The 24,938-nt window shown below is 38.6% G+C and overlaps 3 protein-coding genes and 1 pseudogene across 3 annotated transcripts; 1 reads left to right on the plus strand and 3 right to left on the minus strand.

The window, feature by feature from the left end:
• Positions 1-91: 91 nt before the first annotated feature.
• LOC116289433 (uncharacterized) lies at positions 92-2,469 on the plus strand (annotated as a pseudogene).
• A 1,605-nt stretch (positions 2,470-4,074) lies between these two features.
• LOC116289432 (uncharacterized) lies at positions 4,075-6,462 on the minus strand. Its single transcript, XM_031696359.2, has one exon. The coding sequence runs from the start codon at positions 6,380-6,382 to the stop codon at positions 4,310-4,312; it is 2,073 nt and encodes a 690-aa protein (XP_031552219.2). The 5' UTR covers positions 6,383-6,462; the 3' UTR covers positions 4,075-4,309.
• A 1,371-nt stretch (positions 6,463-7,833) lies between these two features.
• On the minus strand, positions 7,834-20,547 carry LOC116289464 (protein CIP2A). Its single transcript, XM_089031184.1, has 21 exons — positions 20,329-20,547; positions 20,024-20,183; positions 18,738-18,945; positions 18,389-18,485; positions 17,999-18,121; positions 17,615-17,760; positions 17,092-17,167; positions 15,875-16,084; positions 14,718-14,874; positions 13,986-14,118; positions 13,428-13,646; positions 12,398-12,659; positions 11,978-12,040; positions 11,785-11,895; positions 11,399-11,461; positions 11,083-11,124; positions 10,261-10,352; positions 9,774-9,887; positions 9,454-9,536; positions 8,942-9,081; positions 7,834-8,838 (listed from the first exon to the last, which is right to left on the minus strand). Exons 1-21 carry the CDS (start codon positions 20,434-20,436, stop codon positions 8,668-8,670), a joined length of 2,778 nt encoding a protein of 925 aa, XP_088887310.1. The 5' UTR covers positions 20,437-20,547; the 3' UTR covers positions 7,834-8,667.
• An 839-nt stretch (positions 20,548-21,386) lies between these two features.
• Positions 21,387-24,922, minus strand: LOC148910742 (medium-chain acyl-CoA ligase ACSF2, mitochondrial-like). Its single transcript, XM_089031183.1, has 2 exons — positions 24,805-24,922; positions 21,387-23,323 (listed from the first exon to the last, which is right to left on the minus strand). The coding sequence occupies exon 2, from the start codon at positions 23,307-23,309 to the stop codon at positions 21,582-21,584; it is 1,728 nt and encodes a 575-aa protein (XP_088887309.1). The 5' UTR covers positions 23,310-23,323; positions 24,805-24,922; the 3' UTR covers positions 21,387-21,581.
• Positions 24,923-24,938: the final 16 nt, after the last annotated feature.

Genomic DNA, 24,938 nt, shown 5'->3' on the forward strand with positions numbered 1-24,938 from the left:
ATGTTGAACACTGTGTGCCCATCTAGATATCCAACCCTGAAGACATTATGACCTCATATATAGCAGTCTAGGCATATATAGATATATCTAATACAACACATATCGAATACAGTATTCTAGTTGTTCTCAGCGATCGTCGTTTTGTTGTGAAGACCAAGATGGCTACTGCTTCTTCTTCGAGTTCAACTCGTATCATCATCGTCATGCTGTCAGTAATGGTTGTCTTGTTGTGTTGTGCTGAGTTTATACGTATCGAGGTGATTCTAAAACAACAACAGACCAAAATGAACCAGCTAGAGAACAAGATGACCTCTACACTCGATACAGACAAGATGTTGAGAATAATAAACAAACTAACAGGAAAACAACATGAAACGAGTAAAGAAGAAGGAAGAGAAAGAGGAAGACATCGTCAACGACGAAACGTAGGTACAACGAATAATACAAGAAAACGACCAGAAGAAACTCAAAGTGAGTTGACTAAAGTGATCGGTGAAATGAAGAAAGCTGTGTCTGCAATCCATGATATCAAATACAGGATAGCCATACCAGGACCCCCCGGACCTCCAGGCAGTCCTGGACCCAAAGGACAAAAAGGATCACGGGGGAAAAGAGGACCCAAAGGACCGCAAGGACCAATGGGACGACCAGGCATCAAAGGTAAACAAGGAATTATGGGACCACGTGGGTTAAAAGGTGATCCTGGTCACGTGGGAATCACTGGACTACCAGGACCCCGAGGCATGTCGGGATACAAAGGGGAACCAGGTCAATCATTAGAAGATCCTCGAGTCATGATATCTCCTCCTCATTTGATTGTCAATGAAAGTCAGTCAGCAGTCTTCCATTATTCTGTCCGTGGTAATCCACAGCCCCTGTTTGGCTGGAGTAAAGTGGGAGGTTCATTAGACACGACAAGATCAATAGTTAATAGTAGCAGAGGTATACTAGAGATCAAACACGTCACATCCTCTGACTCAGGGATATATCAATGTAATGCATCTAGTATTCTTGGTAAAGCACTTGCAACCACAAGACTAGTGGTCAACTACCGTCCTCGAGTAAGCCTAAAGAAAGGACCAATCTACGTTAAGATAGGAGACAACGTCACACTACCAACATGTCACGTGATGGGACATCCCAAACCCAGAGTCACGTGGTCTAAGGTCCATTGGTAAATTGCCATCAAATCGTACCCTTACTCGTGATAACGAGTTGACCTTGTTTAACGTTGTGAAGGATGATTCTGGTACATATGTGTGCACCTCTGATAATTTTCTTGGTTCTGATGCTGCAGGATGTGTACTGGTGGTCGTACAGCTACCTGTGTTTGTTGTCAGACCACCCAACATATCTATGCTATCGTTGGTTCATCATTGACTCTCAATTGTTCAGCTAAAGGTGATCCAGAACCAGTGATCAGCTGGAGAAGAGAAAATGGTGCTCTTCCCTCGGGTAGATATGAAATAACTCAAACGGTTCTCTGGTCCTGAGGAACATTCAAGCATCTGATGATGATATCTATGTCTGCTCTGCTACAAGTGCTGGGGTATCTGATGTTCGAGGTAAAATCTACATTGAAGGTTTCCCATCATTACGACTGCTCAGAGATCTACAAATCAGGTGTAAGACGTAACGGTGTGTACACAATACAACCCGACGGTCAAGGAACCTTTCAAGTTTACTGTGACATGACAACTGACGGAGGGGGGTGGACAGTGTTTCAGAGGAGACAAGATGGATCTGTAGACTTTTATCGTGACTGGCGGCAATACAAAACCGGTTTTGGAAACCTGAATGGCGAGTTTTGGTTGGGTAACGACTACATCCATCGACTGACAGAAAAAACACCTTCGGTGCTACGAGTGGAGCTGGAGGACTGGAACAGAAACAAGAAATATGCCAAATATGGTAGTTTTAGTGTTGGTGATGAATCAGACAAGTACAGACTCAAGGTTGCTTCGTATTCAGGTGATGCTGGAGACTCACTTATCAGTCATCACAATAACCTATTTTCCACAAAGGATCGAGATAATGACAAACATCAAAGCAAGTGTACCACATTATTTGGTGGTGCCTGGTGGTATCGTGCATGTTACGATTCTAATCTTAATGGCAAATATTTTGGCAACAAAAGAGATGAAAAGGGAATTGCGTGGGAAGGATTTCATTATGACCTTTCTTTAAAATATTCTGAAATGAAAATTCGTCCGATATCGTTCTAGCTGCATGCTGTTTCTTGATTTTGAACGCTGATCTCAATCTCGTTTACAGAGCTCACGTTCCTCTTTAAGTATAGCCAAACTCGTAACCAGACCCTCCTCAGCTTTCTAAAGAAAAACATGAATGGCCTATAGACCTTAATCGTCTTAAAAATGTAGAATTAAGAATTCACTAGGAATAAGAACTGGGATAAGTACTTTTAAATATATATAGAAAAATTATAACTAAAATTATTAAGAGAAAATGAAAAACATTCTAATACAGTAGAACTTCTATTGTTCAACATTATATATTAGTATTCAATTAGTGTTCAACACTTGTATTCAACATACATAAAATACAAGGTACTTTGGTAAACAGCAAACTAAATCTAGCAATTGTGTGCTATCATATTTAGTGAGAATAAATAAAAAAATCGCTATAGAGGTTTTGCACCAGCACGCGCAACGGCAGCCATTTTATTGTTCTGCCATCTTACCACAGGCAGCCCATGAAGTATTATGGCATGAGCACGTGATAGTGCAAAACCTCTATTAAGGGAGAACCTTAACAAAGTATATTCAAATGTGGTGCTCCAATAAATGGACCTGACACGGCCCCAGAGGTGAGAGACCAGTGCACTACCCTACACCACCCTTGATTCCCCTAAGATATTAAAAAATCGTTCTTTGGAGCGAGTCCTTTAACTACAAATCCTAGATCAGCACCCGAGACAAGAACCTGTGAGGTGTCCGCCTTGACTCCCCGGCCCCTACAAAGTGCTACATAAAAATCCATAGTGATGGAATTTAGCCCGTGAAATAAAAAGTATTAGGCCCCGTCCATACGTATCCGGAAATTTTTGTATTCGCAAATGATACGGGTTGCGTCCACCCGTGTCTGGCAATTTTTGTATCCATATCCGGAAAATATCGAAAACGGTCTCCAGAGTGGAAATTTTCGGATACGCTCCGAATACGGATACGTGTGGACGGTCGTATCCGCAAATTTTCGAATACGCTGACGTAAACACGACTTTGCGCATGCCCAATAAGAAAAAATATCCGTCAAAGGGACTAGGCACTAGCGTGCATCAGGGCCCATCATTCCGGATACGTGTGGACAGTGAAAATGATTCGAAAACGATTCGAATACGCTGCGTGTGGACGCGAACATTTTCGTATCCGCAAAAAAAGAATTGATCCGGATACGTGTGGACGGGGCCTTAATCAATGTGTAATAGTCAAATAGACCCGTTGTAATCAGGTGCCTTGCAGTACTTTGGAATGCAGCTCAGTTCTTCATTTGCACGCTACGTCATCGCGGTCATGTTGGTGCCATTTAACTAAATATTTCTGATTAGCGTCCATTGTTACAGTGATTCTCAATCACACGCACGATACCTTGAAAAACATTTTCGAACAATGGATTATTAGGGTCTACATTTTTTTTCTTCTTTTTTTTATTTATTTATTAAGGTCTACATATGTGTATTAGTCTAATACCTATTTCATGGCTTTAATGAGCTCATTCTAAAAATGGTATATCATGCAGAACATCTCGGTTAAAAAATACAAGATTCAGTCTTTAGTGTTATCCGTAACTACTTCTAATTTAAGACCTAAACTATATCTCCTTTAAATGAGACGATAAGGACCTCATCTAACACAATTGGTGCAGATCCTTAAGAATCTAGGATTTTTAGGCTATAATGACCTCATGGGATGATAAGGACCTATTCCTGTATCATCAGTGCAGATCCTATTGTTATTTAGTAATGATATAAAGGTAAATTATACACCGTGAAAAGACGAAAAAAACTTACTGACGTTTCGGACGCTACTCCTTCGTCGTCTTTTACTCCGATCTTTTCACGGTGTATGATTTACCTTTTTATCATTACTGTTTCATTAGAAACACCGACGCAGCTCACACTAGTTTTTAGCTAGTTATATCTTTCTATTTTTATCTATTTAAGTTCATTAATTATCAACTCTTATTGATTATTCTCATGCAAAACAGTTCCTTAAAACTGTTCTGTCAAGTTCTGGAAAATATACTGGATAGTTTTTCTGTGGTCTCACTTCGTTACAAATTTCTGGTAAAGTTAGAAGGACTTTGGTCTCATCTTCATTTCAGTGAACTTCAGTGACTGATAGTTTCGATGGAATCGAAACCACTCGACTCCATCACCTTTAGTCGTATCTCCCAGATACTTCCCATTTAAGTGCACCATGTAGCAATCCTTGAACCACCACGCTCCATTGAATCGTGTTGCGCAATTGTAGGTAGCTCTTTGGTCGTTGTCTTGGTCCTTGGTTGAAAAGGGCATGCCATTGTGGCTTGCTGTAAAAGAGTCTCCAGCGGTACCGTAGTAATATCCCACTGTAAGCGTGTACTTATTTCGTTCGTCGTCAACGCTAAAGGTATTATATTTGGCATATTTCCTCGTTTGTCGCCAATCCTCCAAATCCACACGTAGCACCGAGGATGTCCTTGCTGTAAGTCGATGGATGTAGTCATTACCCAGCCAGAACTCATCATTCAGGTTTCCAAAACCGGTTTTGTATTTCTGCCAGTCACGATAAAAGTCTACAGATCCATCTTGTCTTCTTTGGAACACTGTCCATCCCCCTCCGTCAGTTGTCATGTCACAGTAGACTTCAAAGGTTCCTTGACTGTCGGGCTTGATCGTGTACACACCGCTCTTTCTTACGCCAAAATTGTAATACTCTGAACAGTCGTGGAAAGTACCTACTTTGAGATCAGTTTTTGCACTTATGACAAAATATCGCGGACTTGTTGCTGTGCAAACATAAACCCCGCTGTCTGTCTTCACAGCATCCCGGATCACAAGAGTACCTTCATCCGTCACCTCGCTGCGTCCAGCAGGAATGTTCGAGTTGTTTCGCTTCCATGTTATCATTGGATCAGGAGGTCCTTCCACCACACATTTGATCTTGATGGTAGTTGACTGAATAGCGTATAAAGTGGAAGGAGGCTGGACAACGAACCTTGGATGCTTGACTGCAATAAGCATAGTTTCTGACACCAAGGAACCAAGAAAATTATCAGCTTTGCAAAAGTACGTACCCGAATCCTCGAGCCCAACACTCAACATGGTCAAACGGTTGCCTTTGATGCGATATCGACCTCTTGGTAGCTGGGTCCTCGACTTTGACCACGTGACTCGAGGTTTGGGATGCCCGATTGCGTAACATGTAGGAAGAGTGACGTCATTTCCGAGCCTGACGAACGTAGGTCCTCTTTTCAGAGTAATTCTAGGACGGTAGTTGACGACTAGTCTTGTGGTTGCAAGTGCTTTACCAAGAATACTAGATGCATTACATTGATATATCCCTGAGTCAGAGAATGTGACGTGTTTGATCTCTAGTATACCTTTGCTACTATTAACTATTGATCTTGTCGTGTCTAATGAACCTCCCACTTTACTCCAGCCAAACAGGGGCTGTGGATTACCACGGATAGAATAATGGAAGATTGCTGACTGACTTTCATTGACAATTAAATGAGGAGGAGATATCATGACTCTAGGATCTTCTAATGATTGACCTGGTTCCCCTTTCGGTCCCGACATGCCTCGGGGTCCTGGATGACCAATGGGACCTGTCTCTCCCCTCTCCCCTGGATCACCTTTTAGTCCCCGGTCTCCTTTCATTCCCTGCTTGCCTTGTTTACCATCTTGTCCTTTGGGCCCTTTTGGTCCTCTTCTTCCACGAGTTCCCCTTGATCCTCTGGGTCCCGGTGGTCCACGAACGACTTTTCCGTATTTATTCTCATAAAGTGTAGTAATAACTTTGTCAAGTTCTTTCCTGATTATATTAATGAATTGATCTTCGGTTTCTTCTCCTTTCTTGCTCGAATTAATCTTCGTTTCCACGCTTCGTCGTTGACGATGTCTTCCTCTTTCTTGTCGTTCTTCTTCACTCGTTGCAAGTTGTTTTCCTGTTAGTTTGTCCATTATTCTCAACATCTTGTCTGTATCGAGTGTAGAGGTTATCTTGTTCTCTAGCTGGTTCATTTTGGTCTGTTGTTGTTTTAGTATCACCTCGATGCGTATAAACTCAGCACAGCACAAAAAGACAACCATTACTGACAGCATGACGATGATGATACGAGATGAACTCGAAGAAGCAGAAGCAGCCATCTTGGTCTTCATGTTCGGACGTTCACGAACACGACCAAACGATGGATGGGCAAAAATGGTTCTAATATTTATTCACTGCGTTGCTTGCAGGTCTGGACAAATAATGATATCTTATATTCATAGATGGTATCTTTCTGTAATGAGGTCGACCCGGAAGTGTGTTGTATGTGTCGGCAATGGAAAACCACGACCATTCAATCATCGACCAAAACCACCCACTATTCTCACGAGAACGTTCCTTCTAGCCACAAATGTGTTGATGCTCTTTTAGAGCAATCTCAAAATACCTGATAAAGGCAAGAAAAACCAGTAAAAAATTATGCTTTCCTTGTATCATTCCAACTTTATTGACGCTCAAAAATATCATGTTTTTTATCGGCTTTTGCACCAGCAACCATCAAATGGTACTTTTGATACTTCAGTCATGTGGTGAAGACATGTTTTGCTGAAATATAACGGTTTCCATATGAAGTTCAACGAGTATCATTGACGTTCCGTAGCCGCTTTTGTGACAGTCTTCATCATGCAGTACCATTCAAATGCCAAACCACAACTGCCAAAAAAGTTTTAAATGTTTAACAATCTGTCAATATTCAGTAATTTATTCTTTTTTTATTTATTTAAATTTTAGTTCTGTGAAAATAAATGGGTATCGAATCCTCCCTGAAAGCGAAGAAAACCTTTAAACATTTTAAAATGTCATTCGGTTTAATTGCGCGCCACAAAGTAATCAATGTCATATTTAAGGGTACTTTAAAATGACCTCAAAGTCTGTGGAGCTGCCAGTCAGCTAAATTCAATTTCATTATCAATATTGCTTCCACGCACGAAGGGTCGACTTTATTTCCCAGTACTAAGACAATCGCATACAAAATTGTCTCTCGAGAAAACCTTCCAATGTCAGTCTTCCATTTGGTTGCAAGGCAATGGGTACAGAATTTGAAATAAAACTATAATTATTAATTACTTCCCTGTAAAATAATCCGTCATCATGACTCTCTGAAAGTTGACAAAGATTTTCCAGACGCAGAGTATCTCTTTGGTTGTGAGCCAAAAAGTACTTAATATCACGGTATATAAACGGTAATTTAAAACGACCCCAAACTCTGTGGCGTACCACTTTAGTTGTGAGCCGAAAAGTACTTAATGTCACATATGAACGGCACTTTGAAACGACCTCAAACTCTGTGAAGGTCCTCTTTGGTTGTTCGCCAAAAAGTACTGAAGATCACATTAGGGATATTTGTAAAACTACGCGTCCCAAAGACGCATTAGCTTTTCCAAGGTCGATGAAAAAAATGCGTCGAGTTGGCATTGCAGTGCACTGTGGGGATGAGTTAGGGAACATTCCAAAATGGCGTCTTAGTATTGTACTCACACGATAGTAGATCCCTGCACTTGTTTCGACTTTCAGTAAGCAATACAAAGAATTGCAAAGCTCTATATATTTAATTACATTTTATCACACATAGGAAAACATACTGTATTTCATGTGCATCATTTCTTCGCAGGCAGCCCAGTACAACAATCATCATCTTTTGCATGCCTTCATATCTCATATTTATTATATTTGCTGCAGGCACATAGAATGCATGGCTCCATAACCCATATTTATTACATGTTACAGAAATATTTACTTCCATGTGCATCATTTCATCACAGGCAGCCCAGTACACCAATACTCGCTCATACAGAAAGACTTACATATCAATAAAAAACTAAGCTTGTAATTCTGGGCATATATGCATATATACTAGTAGTAGTATAATTATTCAATATTATTAACATTTTATATGTACATGGATAAAAAGTCAGAAAATTGTTACTGAGAGGCTTAACTTTCACAGAAATGCAAGCAAAGCTTGAAAAACACACATTAGCAAAAATAGCAGCCGTTTTTTCACGCAGAAATCCAGTGTGGATCGATATAAAGGGTAAAAAATAGCAAGGCAATGGAAAATGTATTTCCAAAATATTTTTTGGAAGAACATATAAAATTGAAAAATATTTTCCCAAGGATGAGTGTATGTGGGTGGACAGGTGTGTGGTTGGGTAAGAAAGTGGGTAGGTAAGTGGGTGGGTAGGTGAGCAAATTGGTAGTTGGGTGGGTGGGCAGTTGAGTGGATGGGTGGGTGGGTAGTTGTGTGGATGGGTAGGCGTGGTAGTTGGGCAGATGGGTAGGTAAGTGGATGGTTAGGTGAGTGGTAGTTGGGCAGATGGGTAGATGGTTTTACGTGGGTAGATGGGTGGGAAAGTGAAGGAGTAAGTTACTTATTTACATGTACACATAGTTAGTTTTACTTGGATGTAGTACTCTTGTTGTTGGCTGTCTGTTCACTGGTCAGTTTATGGATCATAGCAGCAATCTGTGACTGACGATCTAGTTCATTTTGAAGAGTATTCACTGAGTTTTCGCGCTCTTTTATAACCTCTTCATGTTGCCGACAAAGAACCTCCAAGGAAGAGACCTGCAATCAAACCCACGTGTTAGCTCTGAAAACGATGGGTTGGGCTACCTGTGCCTTGTGCAACAGGAATTAGCCCAAGTCACATACTCGTACATGGCTTTACCTTGTGCATGAGATCTTTGCGAATTTGTTCGTTCTTTATAAGGTCTTCCTTTAGTTTCTCGATGCTTGACTTCAACTCTTCTATTTCACTTTCTCTTAAGCATGTCTTCTTTTCTTGTTGCTGGAGAGCTTTTTTCGTCTCTAGAATTGAAAATATTGACTTGTTAAGACTAAATCAAATATGACTAGAGTACTTGAATAACATCAAAGAGAGGATAGGATACCAAAGGACATCATCATAATCACCACCACTCTTATTGTTAACTAAATTAACTTTGATTATTATCATTATTGTCAATAATTAATCACTGGTATTAACTTTATCATGTCATCATTATCATAATCACCACCACCAATTTGTCAACCAAATTAACTCTTAATATTATCATATTATCATCATACTGTATCACTGTCGTCATCATCATCATCATAACCATTATCATCATCATTATTATCATCATCATCATCATTATAACCATTATCATTATCATTATCATCATCATCAATTCTCACCTTGAACCTTGGCCTCTCTTTCTTTTAACTGCTGTACAACATTCTTTCTCTCCTGCTCCAACTCCAAAAGCTGTTTAGTAGCACTGCAAAATAAAGATTTAAATAAATAAAAATAAATAATAATAATTAGAGGGAGTGACACTTGACCCTCACAACTGTCCACACAAAAACTGATTGTGATCTTCTCCCTCACTAATTGACCCTCGACCCTGCTTTCCTTGCATCATTCCAACTTTATTGGCACCCAAACTTGAAAGTGTCTAATTTCAGTAAACTAACACCTGCATGTACCCTATGCTGCATATGAAGTACACGCTTACCAATCATGCTGGCTTTTTAGATTGTCATTATGACGTCTTAACATCTCACTGAGTTCAGTCAGAGCTTTGTTTTCGTCCTGTGCAGCCATAAGGCTTCTCTGGTTTGTCTCTAATCTGGCAATGATATAGACACAAAAATCAGTATGATGATGATATTCTAGGTATTATTGTATTCGTGGAAGACTCAGACTATAGAGCTCTACAAACTAGATACCATGTACCGTACTATAACCAACTGTTCTTTATCTCTCCAAATATTAATCAGTCATTACCAGCTTCAGCTTCACAGCTTGATTGTATGGACTCTTTTCCCTATGCAACAAGTTTTTCAACCGCCGTACAACTCTGAGCTCCAATCTCGTTTATTCACTTGCTCCGTCACCCTGCCCTGTCCCTAAACAACGCCACTCCCCATTCCCATGAGACCCACGGTCCCACGCACCACACACATTCCATGCATGTCACTGTACTTTAGATGTCACTTTACCTTTGTGACTGCTCAGCAAAGGCAACCTTCAGATGCTCGTGTTCTTCTTCAATAATTTTTAAGTTTTCATTGTATCTCATCAACGTTTCCATCTGATATAATAAATAACCCATTGGATAGTCAGTTATAAAGTAGTACACACAAGTTACTGTAGTCCAGAACTGGGACCACTTTTCTCACTAACTAATTATGCCTTGGAGATAAAAGGAAAGCAGCACAATAACAAATATAGCCATCATCTTTTTTAAAATGGAGGTAAATATGTTTTAACCACAAAAAACCCTCTTAGCATAGGAAAGAACAAACTCAACACATATGCTAGGCTTCTCACGCACGGTTTCAAACCACCATCCCCTTGTATCAGGGTCATGAATTGGTGAGATAACGACACCTAAGCAGTGCAGACTATCCCTGCTACCCATTCTTCCTGCTACTCAGTTTGTCGCTGTGCACACATTGATAAAAATGGGACCAGCTCAGGACTAAAAGTACATGACTTGTATTACATACTATCTAGAGAGCATAATTAAGAGAGGGAAACTTCTTAATAGCGCTCCTGTGTGTCATCAACTTGTGCATGCGCTCGTTCCATTTATTGTTTTGATCGCTAAAAACAAAACGGAAAGAGCGTGGGCACACAAGTTGATGACACACTGGAGTAAGATAAGGCGAAATTTAAATGTCTGCATCCAGTTACCAAAAATAGCCCAACAAGGAATTTACATGGGGTGAGCGTTATTAAGAAGTTTCCCTCTCTTACTTATGCTCTCTTGATACTATTCTTTATTAACAAGCAATGTTTAATGATTTTAAACTGTGTACCTCTTTAGATGCCATTTTCTGTGCTTCGAGCATCATATTTATCTGTAGAAAACAAAAGAAAAAAATGTGAATTCAATGTAGGATGTATAGATGAGGGTTGTTAGAGATAATAAGAGTTAGAGGTGAAAATATTTGTTTTGTCATGATCAAGCTTTTCTTCAAGGGCCTAGCCTCATGTTCACGTGGAAACATAAAAGTGTTTTCACATGTACTGTATAAGGCTAGTCAGTGCAGAACAATAGTTATTTAAATTGGTCAACATAATATTGATTCAGTGTACAGTATACCCAAAGGAAAATTAAAGAAAAACATTTACCTGCTCTGTTTGCTTTTCGTTTTTCTTTTCTGCATCTTGCAGAATCTGCCTTAGTTTGGTACACTAAGTTAAGACAGAAAAATTCAGATAAAAGTTCAAGGATTACTATCATCATCATCACCACCATCATCATCATCATCATCATCACTACCATTGTCCTCATCACCATCAGCCATCACCATCATCATCATCACCAACAGTCATCATCATCCTCATCATCATCACTTTCCCCAACACCATCATAATCATATCGTCATCATCAACATCACTATCCCAACCACCACCATCATCATATCGTCATCATTATCACCACCATCATCATCACCAACAGTCATCATCATCATCACTTTGATCATATTATTGCAACCATCCAACATGATGCATACCTCTGCTTCAGACTGTGCCCTACGGCAGCGATATTGGGAGATCAAACGATCTGCTTGATCAACTGCAAGAGCTTTGGCCTCTAATAGATCTTGAAGGTGACTTTCTTTTGTCTGAAAAACAAGCAAGTTAGACATTATTTACTATGACACTGCAACTATAGTCTTATTTAAAAAGTATTTACAATAGACTCACCAGAAGTGCAGCTAACTTTGCTTCATAGATATCCATGATTTCAGAAGCTTTGGGATCTTTGATCTGCATACATATAACAGAATGATCAGATTGACAGGCAGAAAACTAGACAGAAAAACACAGACAGAAAAATGCACAAACAGCAAGACAAAAGACAAACACAACTACAGTATCAGTAAGATAACAAATAGTCCACTGTGCAGACACAGACAAGCGGTACCAGACAAGCCATGCAGACATGGAGGTAAGGCAACCAGGCAAGACAGACAGCCAAGTAAGAAAACAGATAGCTGGACAGATACAAACAAAGGCAAGGCAGACAATACAACAGAGAGACAACTGGACAGATACAGGTATAAAACCAGACAGACAGACAGTAAACGAGGCAACAAACAATAAAACCACCAATGTTTTACTCACCTCTAAACCAGATTTCATTCTTTCAATCAGTGACTCAATATTAGCTTCATTGATATTAGTTCTGTTCGATATGACAAGACTCTTCTTGCTACTAGTATCCATAGCAACAGGCCCTCGCAGACCATTTCCAGTTATCTGGATATGATTGGTTGAGCTGCGTGATGGTGACGACGGGGGACTGAAGCCATTTTCTGTTGGTTTTCTCAGTGATGATAGTTCATCTTTACGAGCTGAATTATTGGACGCCATTACCTCTCCAAGCCTTTGGTCAGGAGAGAAAAAATGAGCAACAATTTTTTAAATTGCATACAAGACCTCATAACCACCATGCTAAGAAACTTTGGTCTTGGTCTCTTTTGTTATGTCAAACAACATGGCGGCCATGTCTTTTGTCCTTGTGCATGTGACGTCATAGCCGCCATGTTGGTTGACTTCAACAAAAGATATGGTCTTGGTTTCTTTTGTTGTGTCAACCAACATGGCGACCATGTCTTTTGTCCTTGTGCATGTGATATCATAGCCACCATGTTGGTTGACTTGAACAAAGGATATGGTCATGGTTTCTCTTGTCATGTCAACCAACATGGCGACCATGTCTTTTGTCCTTGTGCATGTGACGTCATAGCCGCCATGTTGGTTGACTTCAACAAAAGATATGGTCTTGGTTTCTTTTGTTGTGTCAACCAACATGGCAACCATGTCTTTTGTCCTTGTGCATGTGATGTCATAGCCACCATGTTGGTTGACTTGAACAAAGGATATGGTCATGGTTTCTTTTGTTATGTCAACCAACATGGCGGCCATGTCTTTTGTCCTTGTGCATGTGATATCATAGCCGCCATGTTGGTTGACTTGAACAAAAGATATGGTCTTGGTTTCTTTTGTTATGTCAACCAAAATGGCGACCATGTCTTTTGTCCTTGTGCATGTGATATCATAGCCGCCATGTTGGTCAACTTGAACAAAAGATTTGTTACATCTGACCCTCAATGATTCAAACCCTGACCATAAGTACAATTGTAATGCTAACCATATCATTTGGAAGTCAGTTAAAGCAGCAGCATCACTAAGTATCTTCAGTGCTTTCTGTACGTTACTCCTGGTAGAGCTACTCAAACCATGGGCCAGTAGGGGTATGAGACGCTGGTCTTGAAGGGCTGCAGGTAATCCCTGTTCAATCTCTGGTACTGCGTCTTTTAGACTACATAAGAGACTCAACATTTTTAGGACAACCTCCACACCTTCCTCGCTGAAAAATACAAACCAATTAGAAAGATTAAGTTATTGCAGTAAGCTGCATTATATGCTTTAATGTTTTATCAGTGCGAAGGGTTAAGGGTATCATCATGATCATCATTATTATTATAGGGGTACATCTGTAGATCCAGGGTTAATAGAGACCTTTAGCAAGACACGAGTTGGCCATGCCTTGAGGTAGATCAGCCCAGAGGTTGTTTTAGGGTTCAATCTGTGAGTTAGTCATACTTTGGCGTAGATCAGCCCAGAGGTTGTTTTAGGGTATTTATAAGATTTGAGGTTTTCTTTAATTTAATATTCAATTATGATAATCCAGGCGGATAATCCTTACCCCCAGCATGTTGCAGCAGCATTTCTTGTGCCCATATTATTGTGCTGATACTGATATTCTATCACCTTCCAGCACTGGTCAAGCTTCATGTGCTTCAAGACTGACTTTTTCAGAGAGCTTTCACAACATATTAGTACATACAGTCAAGGACAATTCTCTAAACACTTTTCTCTAACATGTAAGAGCAGTACCAGGGGGATAAGTGAAAACTGTCATTACATGTATATGTATCTTCAGCATCAGCATCATTGTCATCAGTACCACCACTACCACCACCATCATCATTATAATCAACACTTAACAACATTTTCATCACCATATATATCAATACCATCGTCATCATCACCATCATCATTAGTCATCATCGCCATCACCATCATCATAAACATGCAACAACATCAGCATCAGCATCATCGTAGCCATCATCATCATAGTCATCGTTATCATAATCATGATCATCACCATCATTACCATAAAAGACAATATCAACACTTTCCTAGCCAAAACCAACAGCATCATAGTCATCATCATCACCATCACCATCATCATTATCATAATCCTCAATATCAACATCATCAACATCATCATCACCATCACCACCATCATCATCATCACCATCTTCACCATCACATCATCATCACCATCACCATTATCATCATCAACACTGTCTTGGTTGTCATTACCGTCATTACTGTCTTCTCGTAAATAAGAAATCAAAAAATCAAAGGATATCAGAGAGAACATCTAGGGCTTTGCTGATCCTAGCACATCTTTTCTTTAGGATAAAACCATCAATCTCTCTTGGTGGAGCCAATAGTTCTATTAGAAGAGGTGCAATGACAGATATTTGGATAGAAACTTTCTTCTTGAGATTACTATCGATTAACTCCTACAAGAAAAAGTAATATTAAATTATTATCTTCACCATTATTAACATCAACACCATTTCCATCTTCATCACTATCATTGTCATCATCATCATCAGTCATCATCTTCAGCTCCACTGTCGTATTCCAGGCCTTATAATCATCAGTATCAACACCACCTGTATTATCATCAACACTGCTACAATGTAATCATAATCATCCCTTAAAAAACGCATTCATAATTCATGAAGGAAACACAATAGAAATCATGACCATGAAGGAGGTTTTATATCTGATATAGATTCGTCTTCATTTGCATAAACTTTAACTTGGATTTTCTCTATCAAACTTGGTTCATTTCGTAAAGAATTCGGTACAGTATGAGAACATACATCAGGAGTTTTTTAAGCCGTTCAATAAACTCGCAGATCGTGTTTTATCGGGTCTAAAACCACTCGGCTACGCCTCGTGTTTTATACCCGATAAAACACTCCTGCTCGTTTATTAAACAGTACATAATCATAATCATTTACCATTATCAACATCACCACTTTGATCATTATCAATATATTTATCATCACCTGCATCTTCATTATCAAATATATCACCTTTACTATCACCATTATCTAAACCATCACCTTTGCACTATCATCATCAGTCATCATCATCATCACAACTATCCCCATCATTATTATCACAATCATCACCATCATTCAGCTATCATCATCACTATCCCCACCACCATCATCATTGCCATCAGTCATCATCATCACTATCCCCAATACCATCATCATCATCACCACCACCATCACTATCAGCCATCACCATCAGCCATCATCATCATCACTATCGTATATCCCCACCACCACCAGCATTATCATTATCCTCACCATCATCATCACTATCGCAATCACCATCATAATGCTATCATCATGAACTAAAGGTCTAAAAGCATGTGCACAGAAGTATACCAATATATTAAATGTGGTCATACTTTTGTGTGTCATCCTGTAATCAACTGACCTCATACATTTCTTTAAGAAAGTCCAAGGCATACAAAGATACAGATGGGTGTGATTCTACTGGTTGGCTTGCCCAGTACACTACAGAATTATACATCTCATTCATCTTGTCTTCTCCTTTAGCCTTGGTCACTTCAGAACACAGGAATGTCTTACACAACATTGTTCGCACACCATTCACTGAACAGAATGTCAAAAGGAGTTCAAAGATCTGAAAAAATATATATCTATTAGGAAAAATATAGGTAGGGTACAATATTAAGCATACATGTAAAGTGTACGTATGTCTTATGACAAATTAATAATTATTTTTTCTGTATTTTATTTGATCAAAAAGGTTGATGGTAATTGATTTTGCAAGGGTTTGAATCTAATTGGTCTTTCTTAATATTTAATGAGCTGCATAAATACTAAGAAAGGCCTATTGCTACTTATCTATCATCATCATCATATTCATTGTCATTATCACCATCATCAGCATTCCCACTGGTGTCATCAGCATTATTATCAACATCATCAGAGTGCATCATCACAAACAGAAATATTATCAGAAACATCATAATCATCATGACCATCATCATCATCGTTGTGACCACCATCATCATCACCATCATCATTATCATCATCATTATCACCATCATCATCATCATTATCACCATCATTATGATTAGCACCATCATCATCATCATTATCATCATCACCATCATTATCATCATCACCATCATTATTGCTGTGACCACCACCATCATCACCATCATTATCATCATCATCATCATTATCACCATCATCATCATCATCACCATCATCATTTTCATCGTCATCATCATTATCGCCAACATTATCACCATCACCATCCTTATGATTAACACCATCATCATCATTATCATCATCACCATCATTATCGCTGTGACCACCACCATCATCACCATCATTATCATCATCATTATGATCATCATCATCACCATCATTATCATCATCATCATCACCATCATTACCATTATCATCATCATCACCATTATCATTACCATTATCATCATCACCATCATCATCACCATTATCATCATCATCATGATCATCATCATGATCATGATCATCATCATTATCATCATGAACATCATCATCATTATCCCCATCACCATCATCATCATTATCCCCATCATCATCATTATCCCCATCATCACCATGATTCCAATGACATTATTATTCAAGTATCGTCACCTTTGCTGCCTCTTCTGCAGCTGTGGATGAGAAAAGATTTAAAATTTGTTCCAAGTAAAATGACAAATGTTCATGTCTGCAAAATAAAAACATTAAAAAGAAAGGTTAACCTTTTACGGCTTAATATTTGCTAAATACAGTTACAGGGCTGTATATTAGCACTATTTCCATTGGTATTGCCTTTTTTGCCTTCTGGTGCAGAAACCTTAAGTTAATTGAAAGTTTCATCGCTATACATCAGTTTTTGTATAACTTAAAATCTCACTGCATGAACGCTGTCAAGACACAACAGGACATATGCCAGACCAATCACATTGCAAGAGAATTTACTCTCCATCTAACCAGACACCCTAAACACGACATGATCAAAGTGTGTACACATTCGCATCGATGTTGCAACACTGCCAGACCAAAAAAATTAGGTAAGAAAAAATCAGCTAATTGAGATTTTGGAAAAGATCACAGTCACAGTCAACAATTTTTAATGTTTGAAGTTTCTTCTTAGATCCATTTTCTGACTTACACAACAAGTGATTGCTGAATCTTTGAGCTCTCAAGCAGATCTACAAACAGATCTACAGAATACTTTCTTGTCAGAGATCCTTCACCATTGAAAAGGATATTGAAGATAAGTTGGAATGTCTGGTGGATGTTCTTGGAATTAAAAAGCTGTTAAAGCAAATTTAAAAGAAAATGGAAAGTTATTTAAAGTCTTTCTTCCAGTATGAATGTGTGATTGTACTTTTAAACAGTGTGCTTTTTGGGAGTGGGTGAATGGATAGATCAGTGAAATGGAAGGATGGATTGGTGGGTGCATGAGTAGGTGGATGGACAGACAGATGGATCATTGATTAATGGAGGGGCGGAGGAAGGGATGGAAAGATTAGTAGGATAAAGAGGTCAATACCTTTTCTCCAAGCTGTTCATTTAGGCACAGACTAGTCAGTATCGATAAAGAGAAGATTATTACTGTAAGGTTACCATGCGACAGGAAGGATATCAGTGTTCTATATAATGATTTTATTTGTTCCTGGAATGAAACAAAAAACAAATGCATCAAAAGCATACAAACATACATGTTTAAATGGCATGGCCAGGGGTTAATATATTAAGAATCGGGAATCTGAGAATGGCTTTAAAAACTACCTCATTTATAAGTTAGTAATTTTTCAAATGTTCACTTCTATATTCCAATTAGGTTTCAGTTAATAACTATCTACTCTGTAAGGATGCCACAGCTAAATCTCATTGTTCATTCATTTATTCATTTAATTCAAAGAGATTTGAGATAAGTTACCATAGCTTTAATGTGTGCCTGTACTGACAAGTTATGCCGGCATAGATTTGCTAGTAAACCAAGACAAGGAACTGTGAACTCTGACTCTGGCATCTGACTGAAAAAAATATAAAAAAATAAAATATGAGAGTAAAACAACACAATTGTGTCTCTGAGTTTTCAAGTTTTTCTCCCTCTGCAAAACCTAAACAGCTAAATTTTAATGCAATCTGTGAGTTAGCTGTTTCCTCTATAGATCAGCTCAGAGGTTGTTTCAGGGTTCAATAAAAATTGAAGTAATTTTTTCCAATCTTTGCTACAATGTAGGACCTATATCAGGCCAAGATTTGTTGACAAATGATAAACCTACATATGTTTGACCAAGAATCTGATCAGTTCCTCTAGATATCCACCAGTAGTTGTAATTCTACAACAATATGTGATTCTTTGCAGCAGCTGGAGACACTGTAGCACAAATTTTTCATTACAGGTAACCTGGTGTCTATGCAAGAAGGCTGCCAGCGTGGATGTCAGGTGATAAGTACTGTGTAGTATTTCTCTGGTTTCATTGTCACTAGCTGTAGATGTAGAAATAAAAATCAAATGGAAATTAAAGGAAATCGCAGCAACTGCAATCGTAGCATGTCATAGTCATTAACATATTGGAAATATAAACCTTCCAATCTCAAAGACCCGACATTCAAATGACGAATTATTTTCACAATCAACTATTTACTATTTAAAGAATCAATTCTGAAAATATTGTGTAAAGGCTTATAAGCACTTTAAGGGAGCATGCATTTTTAGGAGGAGGAGGAGCATCAAATATTTACAAGTGAAAAAAGGGGATCACTGTTTATTTCCGGTAAAAGCCTTGCATTTTTACGATCTTTTTTAGTTAGGTATTAGGAGGCCATTTTAAAATTCCAAAAAGAAGCCGGGTGGGATAGCAATGCTCCCCAATAGCAGTAGTTGCATTAGCAATGTAGTTCTTGTTATATTGCTTTGTTTTTTTTTCCAGTAAATTGATCTATAGTTGGCATAGTATTAAATGCCAGTTGCTTACATCACAACAACTAGCACTTTATCAGTAACAACATCATCAACAACAATAGCAGCAACACTAGCACTAGCAACATTATCATCAGCAACAACAGTAGTAGCAATATCACCAGCATCAACAATATGAATAATGACATCATCATTAGCAACAACAACAACAACAGTAATAACAAACAACAACAACAACAGCACCAGCAGTAGCAACAACTCAGCAACAATAACAATAGCATCATATTATTCATCAGCAACAACAACAACATTTAGTAGTAGCCATATCATTAGCAGCAACAAAAAACAGCAACAACGACAGGAACGAATAATAGTAACAACAATTGTAACAACGACTTCAATTTTGGTCACTACATATTGCTAATTACCAGAGTATACACCCTTAAACTTGATTCTCTCTATACTAGTAAAAGTTTATATTTTCAGGTCCCCAGATAAGAGATTAATGGTTACTGTAACTATGACCTTTTATCTGGGGACCTTAAAATAAAAACGTTTACTAGTATTTAGACAATCAAGTTTAAGGTTGATATTTATACCAAGAAACACAAACAATCGCCATTCTTATAACAGCTGTTTTCTTACCCAAGTTAAATAATAGGATCATAGCCTTCATATGCAAGTTGGGACGAATAGTATTCTCGTTCAGCAAACCAACTAAAGATGACAAACATTCTGCTGGAAGAAGGTCTTTCGCACAGAAACCTTGTAAGGCGCTACTAGATGATGAAACACCAATAAGAACCTAAAATATAAGAACCAAACTTCGTATCTAATATCAATGAAATTATTAGAATTCAAAATTCGTGTCAAAGCCGTGAATAGGGAGATAAATTAGAAGAGAATTATATAAAATTATTAAAGCAATTCAAGTATAACTATCTACTCACATCAACTTGTCTTTCCAAGTCCTTTACTGTTTGCTCCGTCGTGTGGAATCGATATTGGCAAAAAGCCGATGAAAGACCTTTAAGGCACACCGTCACATCCAAAGCCATGGTATGTGAGAAGATTTGTGGTCCCTGATGGTTATTTTAGGCCATTATTTTGAGAAAACATGGTGAAAATTTGAGTCAAAATTTAAGTAAAATTTAGAGTTCCCGCTCGATGTCACTCGACGCATGTTCCTGGTACATAAACCGCTGTACCACAGGTAGCCCAATCTCAATTTTTATGAAAATTCCTCACTTACGTCCTCGGAATCGGAGTCGGGGTCGGAATCGGAGTCATGAGCAGCTAATGACGAAGAAAACGGAGACGTGAGCAGAGTCATAAGCGATAAGTCATAAGATCGGAAGGTTTCCATTTTTTTCCGATTCCGATTCCGATGCCGATCCTTACGACAACTGAAAATCGAAAGGTGTCCTGACCGTATTTATTATTTTATTCTATTTATCCTTTACCACATGATATTTAAGAGAATCCTCTTTTGAATTATCATATTTAACTATGGGCATTTGAAAAAAGCATACTCTTAAATACGGTCAAGGATATACTCTTAAATATGGTCAAGGATACCCTTAAATATGGTCTATTTCTTTAGCGGGATACCTGTGGTAAGTAAATAAGACAGATGCATGCAGAAGAGGCTAGGGAATGAAACCTTTTTATGAACATGCATAGCCTCATTCTGAAGCGCTTGAATGTGAGGCTACATGGTAGAAAGTCTTTTGCTCATGCAGCTTCATGCCAAGATGGGTGCTGCATGAGAAAGGCCAAGAAACGTCCATTTTGTCGCAAAACTCGACAATTAAAAGAGAATTATAATTTTTTGTCAGTGTTATTTTAATTTATTGATTTATTGAGAAACTTTCCTTGCGGCCTATATTCTTTCCCTGACCATATCCATCAGAAACCCGAAACCCTCTAAACAAAATTAAATTCTAAATTCTGTGTTTAAGAAATTGAATTTTCTTTAAAAAACACTGCATGAAACCAACACACCACCATACTTTTGATATATAATGCTTTTAATGAGTTGAAATCAGTAGTATAAATTTAAGAATGAGGAATAAATTTTCGGAAGCAACCAAAGTGTTGCAATAAAATTTCAGTAGGAAAAATGTAATGTACGTACAAGTAAGCAAAAAAATATATTAAACTCGTGCATTCAGTTGATTCTCATTAGTTTGAAAATTTACAATTACTGCAGTCCTAGTTTGTTAACGGCAAACTGCTCAATAGCTTGACGATGAATTTTCAAACGACTTTTTATAGGAAATTCTTCCATAAATACAAAATACTTAGGGACCACGCCTTTAACATCCGGGGACTTAGAAAACTCCTTGTTGCACCATTCCTTCAGCTCAGCAACCCTCGATTTTAAATTAGATCCGGGAACCTCAATCACGCATGCGCATATCTCTTTCTTGAGAAGTTTATCAGGAACGCCAACAACTATAGCTGCAAGGACATCCGGATGCTCTTGTAAGATATCTTCGAACTCTATTGGGAAGAACTTTTGGTCTCCTCGTAAGATGATGTCTGACTCTCTTCCCATGATTTTTATCTTCCCACCTTCGTACATGATGCCATAATCCTTCGAGAAGAACCATCCGGATTTCGTTTTTGCCCTCGACGTTGCTTCGGGATTCCCGATGTACTCCTTAAAGATCTTGAGCCCGCGAACACAGATTTCACCTTTTGTCCCGAGAGGAACAACCAATCCTTCTTCATCTACGATCTTAACTTCCATGTCAGGCACAATAAACATCTTTCCAAAGTCGTCAGAATTGTCTAAACTTTCTTTGGTTAATGGCTGGAGTCCTACAAGCAGGGCTTCTGTGGATGCGTACAACAAGATCGCAAACTTTGAAGGGAAGGCATTCAAGAGCGAACGGATAGTCTTGCGAGGAACAAACTGGCCGCCATAACCAAAGCTTTCAACAGTTGACAAATCATACTTGTCCTGGAAGTTCTCTGATAGGAGTTTCGCGACATGTTGTTGTGGAATATGGCAGTCATCACATTTTTCCTGCTCGATGATTTTGAGCATGAAGTGGAACGAATCTTCAGACGTGATCTTGGAGAACGGTGCAGTAATGAAAGTGAAACCCACCATTGTAGCTGCGATAAACGCTGGTGTTTCACTAGCCCAGCAGATTGGCCAACCTGAGAATGTCACAGAATCTTCTTCAAAGCCGCCTTGTACATCGAGATTAATCACATTGACAATGCAATGGTGAGTGAGGCCGGTAGCTTTGCGCTGCTCATTTGTACCAGAAGATTGGATAGCAAACAAAAGATCCTCGCTGTCAACATTTCTTTGGAGCTCATCTAGGGCAGATTTACCCATGTGGGACCCCTTTTCAAGCAACTCTTCGAAGGTCGAAACATTCTCATGTTGGATTTCACTCTTCGTATTTTCATTTCCCCCAATCAAAGCTACCATTTTTAGGAAATTATTCTGATCTGAGCTTAGAGCAATTAAACCTTTCAGTACCTCTAAAGCTCGTTCTCTTTCTTGGGGGTCGACTTCTAGGTCAAGACCAAAAATAACTCCCTCGCATTTCAGTTTTCTAAGCTGATTCTCCATTGCTTCTGTCAGATCGAATGAGTTGAGCATGAACGCGCATGCCCCAATACGACTTAACGCAAGAATGGCGATCGCATACTCATGGCAGTTAGGGGCGCAGATGAGAACAGTATTCCCTCGTCTTATGCCCTGCTCGGCCAGGGCTGCGGCAAGGGACCGGGTACGATCACTGAACTCCTTGAAACTAAGCGAGGACCTTTTGTTGTGCTCATCAAAGAAAACCAGTAATTCTTTGTCAGGTATTCTAGATGCGTTCTCGTCTAGATACTCAAAGACCCTTCGATTTTCAAGTGGGTTTGGTCTTTGTTTGTGGTAGTAGCTCATCATTGAAGCCATCTTGTTAAGGAAATCTGTAAAACAAAAAGACCTTTTTACTTTGGGCATACGTTTTCCCAATTCGGATTCCCTGCCTCTTGGGAATCAAATTCTTTGTTCGTGTTGAGCCCATATTATTGTATCTTCTTAAGGGAATGACTCGTGATATGAAATAGAAAACATTATATCCTTTACTTTACTTTACTTTATTATGGCGTTATATTCCCGACAAAATTCAACCTCAGGTTTTCAACATTCTAATAAAGAATTCAGTGTTTCACTTGCAATGCAATATTGTTAGTTGCTTTTCCGACATTGAAGATTTCGATTTCAACTTAGCTGTAATCTCGTCCAACATTCGAGTTCCACGATTGAACATTCGTTAATAGCTTTCCGTGTCTGGACAAAATTCAACATTGTTCTTTTGACATACATCAAGTTCAACATTCAACTTTGAGAACGTTATTTTCTAAACAGTATATTAAAATGAACCATTAGAGTTTCTCGTTCAAGGACTAAGGTTTTAAAGTTTTTAGATACAAACACATAATCTTTCCGTCATTGTTGGATTACAATCCAACATTCAAGTTCTACCATTGAACTTCACGCACGAGTGCGTTAATTGACCTATGCACAGGCAGCCCAAACAAGGTTCCTGTGTATGGTTTATAAGGGAATGTATGGGAGTTATGATAAAGTTACGAAAATAAAATGTTTCACTCTACAATTTGCCTCAAAACTTGCTGTAGTTGTTGCTTTTACTTTGTTCAGTCTTCTGGCGAAGTTTCAGCGCGATTTGAGGCCGTTTAGTGGGTTTTTTCAAAATCCGCTCTTCTCTACCTAAATAATGGGAAGGCTGAAGACTTAGCACCCGATATCGACTACATCACGCTAGAAAATCCAAAAAAAATCTCTCTCTCTTTCCTTGAACCGCAATAAAAATGCAACATCTCAAAGGAACGATAGTTTTTCTCTATTATAACATGTATTCTGAATGCCACCACGCCAAATATGTCCAGAAAAATCCTGGCTTGAAGTCGAATATTTGATTTCTTCTACAGCGTGTGATCGATGATGTTCAAACAGCCGTTGTAAAGCGTGAGCGGGTCACGTTACTAGTACATACTGCATTCCCATTATTTAGGTAACGTTCTCAAAGTTGAATGCTGAAATTGATGTATGTCAAAAGAGCAATGTTGAATTTTGTCCAGGCACGAAAAGCTATTAAAAGATTTTGAATCGTGGAACTCGAATGTTGGACGAGATTACAGCTAAGTTGAAATCGAAATCTTCAATGTCGGAAAAGCAACTAACAATATTGCATTGCAAGTGAAACACTGAATTCTTTATTAGAATGTTGAAAACCTGAGGTTGAATTTTGTCGGGAACATAACGCCCTAATTCGAGGCCTGTATTAAATGAAAAACTTTGTTTGCAGAAAGTTACATAATTCTATGAAACTTGGTCAAAAAAAGTAAACTGACCCATGTAACTTAGTAAAATAGTGCTCACTTACCTTGCTAAGGTTCCTTTTTAATGTTATTCTCAATGATAACTCGGAAGTGGACAGATTTTTTTTAAAATTAGAGCAAGCTCTGTTGATGAGATTGATCTACTCAGTACTCGTCACATGACACGATTGTACAGGTA

The sequence above is a fragment of the Actinia tenebrosa genome, unplaced genomic scaffold (genome assembly GCF_029948245.1).
Source record: "Actinia tenebrosa isolate PJP-AT-01 unplaced genomic scaffold, QUT_ActTen_1.0 PGA_scaffold16__25_contigs__length_10494907, whole genome shotgun sequence".
In the NCBI taxonomy this organism is placed as follows: Eukaryota; Metazoa; Cnidaria; class Anthozoa; order Actiniaria; family Actiniidae; genus Actinia; species Actinia tenebrosa.

Excerpts from the sequence above, each read along its gene's own strand:
- LOC116289464 (XM_089031184.1), bottom strand. The coding sequence starts at position 20,436 with ATGGCTTTGGATGTGACGGTGTGCCTTAAAGGTCTTTCATCGGCTTTT. Across the intron at positions 13,647-13,985 it reads GCTGCTGCAACATGCTGGGG|CGAGGAAGGTGTGGAGGTTG; the intron begins GTAAGGATTATC and ends TGTATTTTTCAG. Across the intron at positions 11,462-11,784 it reads GGGCACAGTCTGAAGCAGAG|TGTACCAAACTAAGGCAGAT; the intron begins GTATGCATCATG and ends GTCTTAACTTAG.
- LOC148910742 (XM_089031183.1), bottom strand. The coding sequence starts at position 23,309 with ATGGCTTCAATGATGAGCTACTACCACAAACAAAGACCAAACCCACTT.
- LOC116289432 (XM_031696359.2), bottom strand. The coding sequence starts at position 6,382 with ATGAAGACCAAGATGGCTGCTTCTGCTTCTTCGAGTTCATCTCGTATC.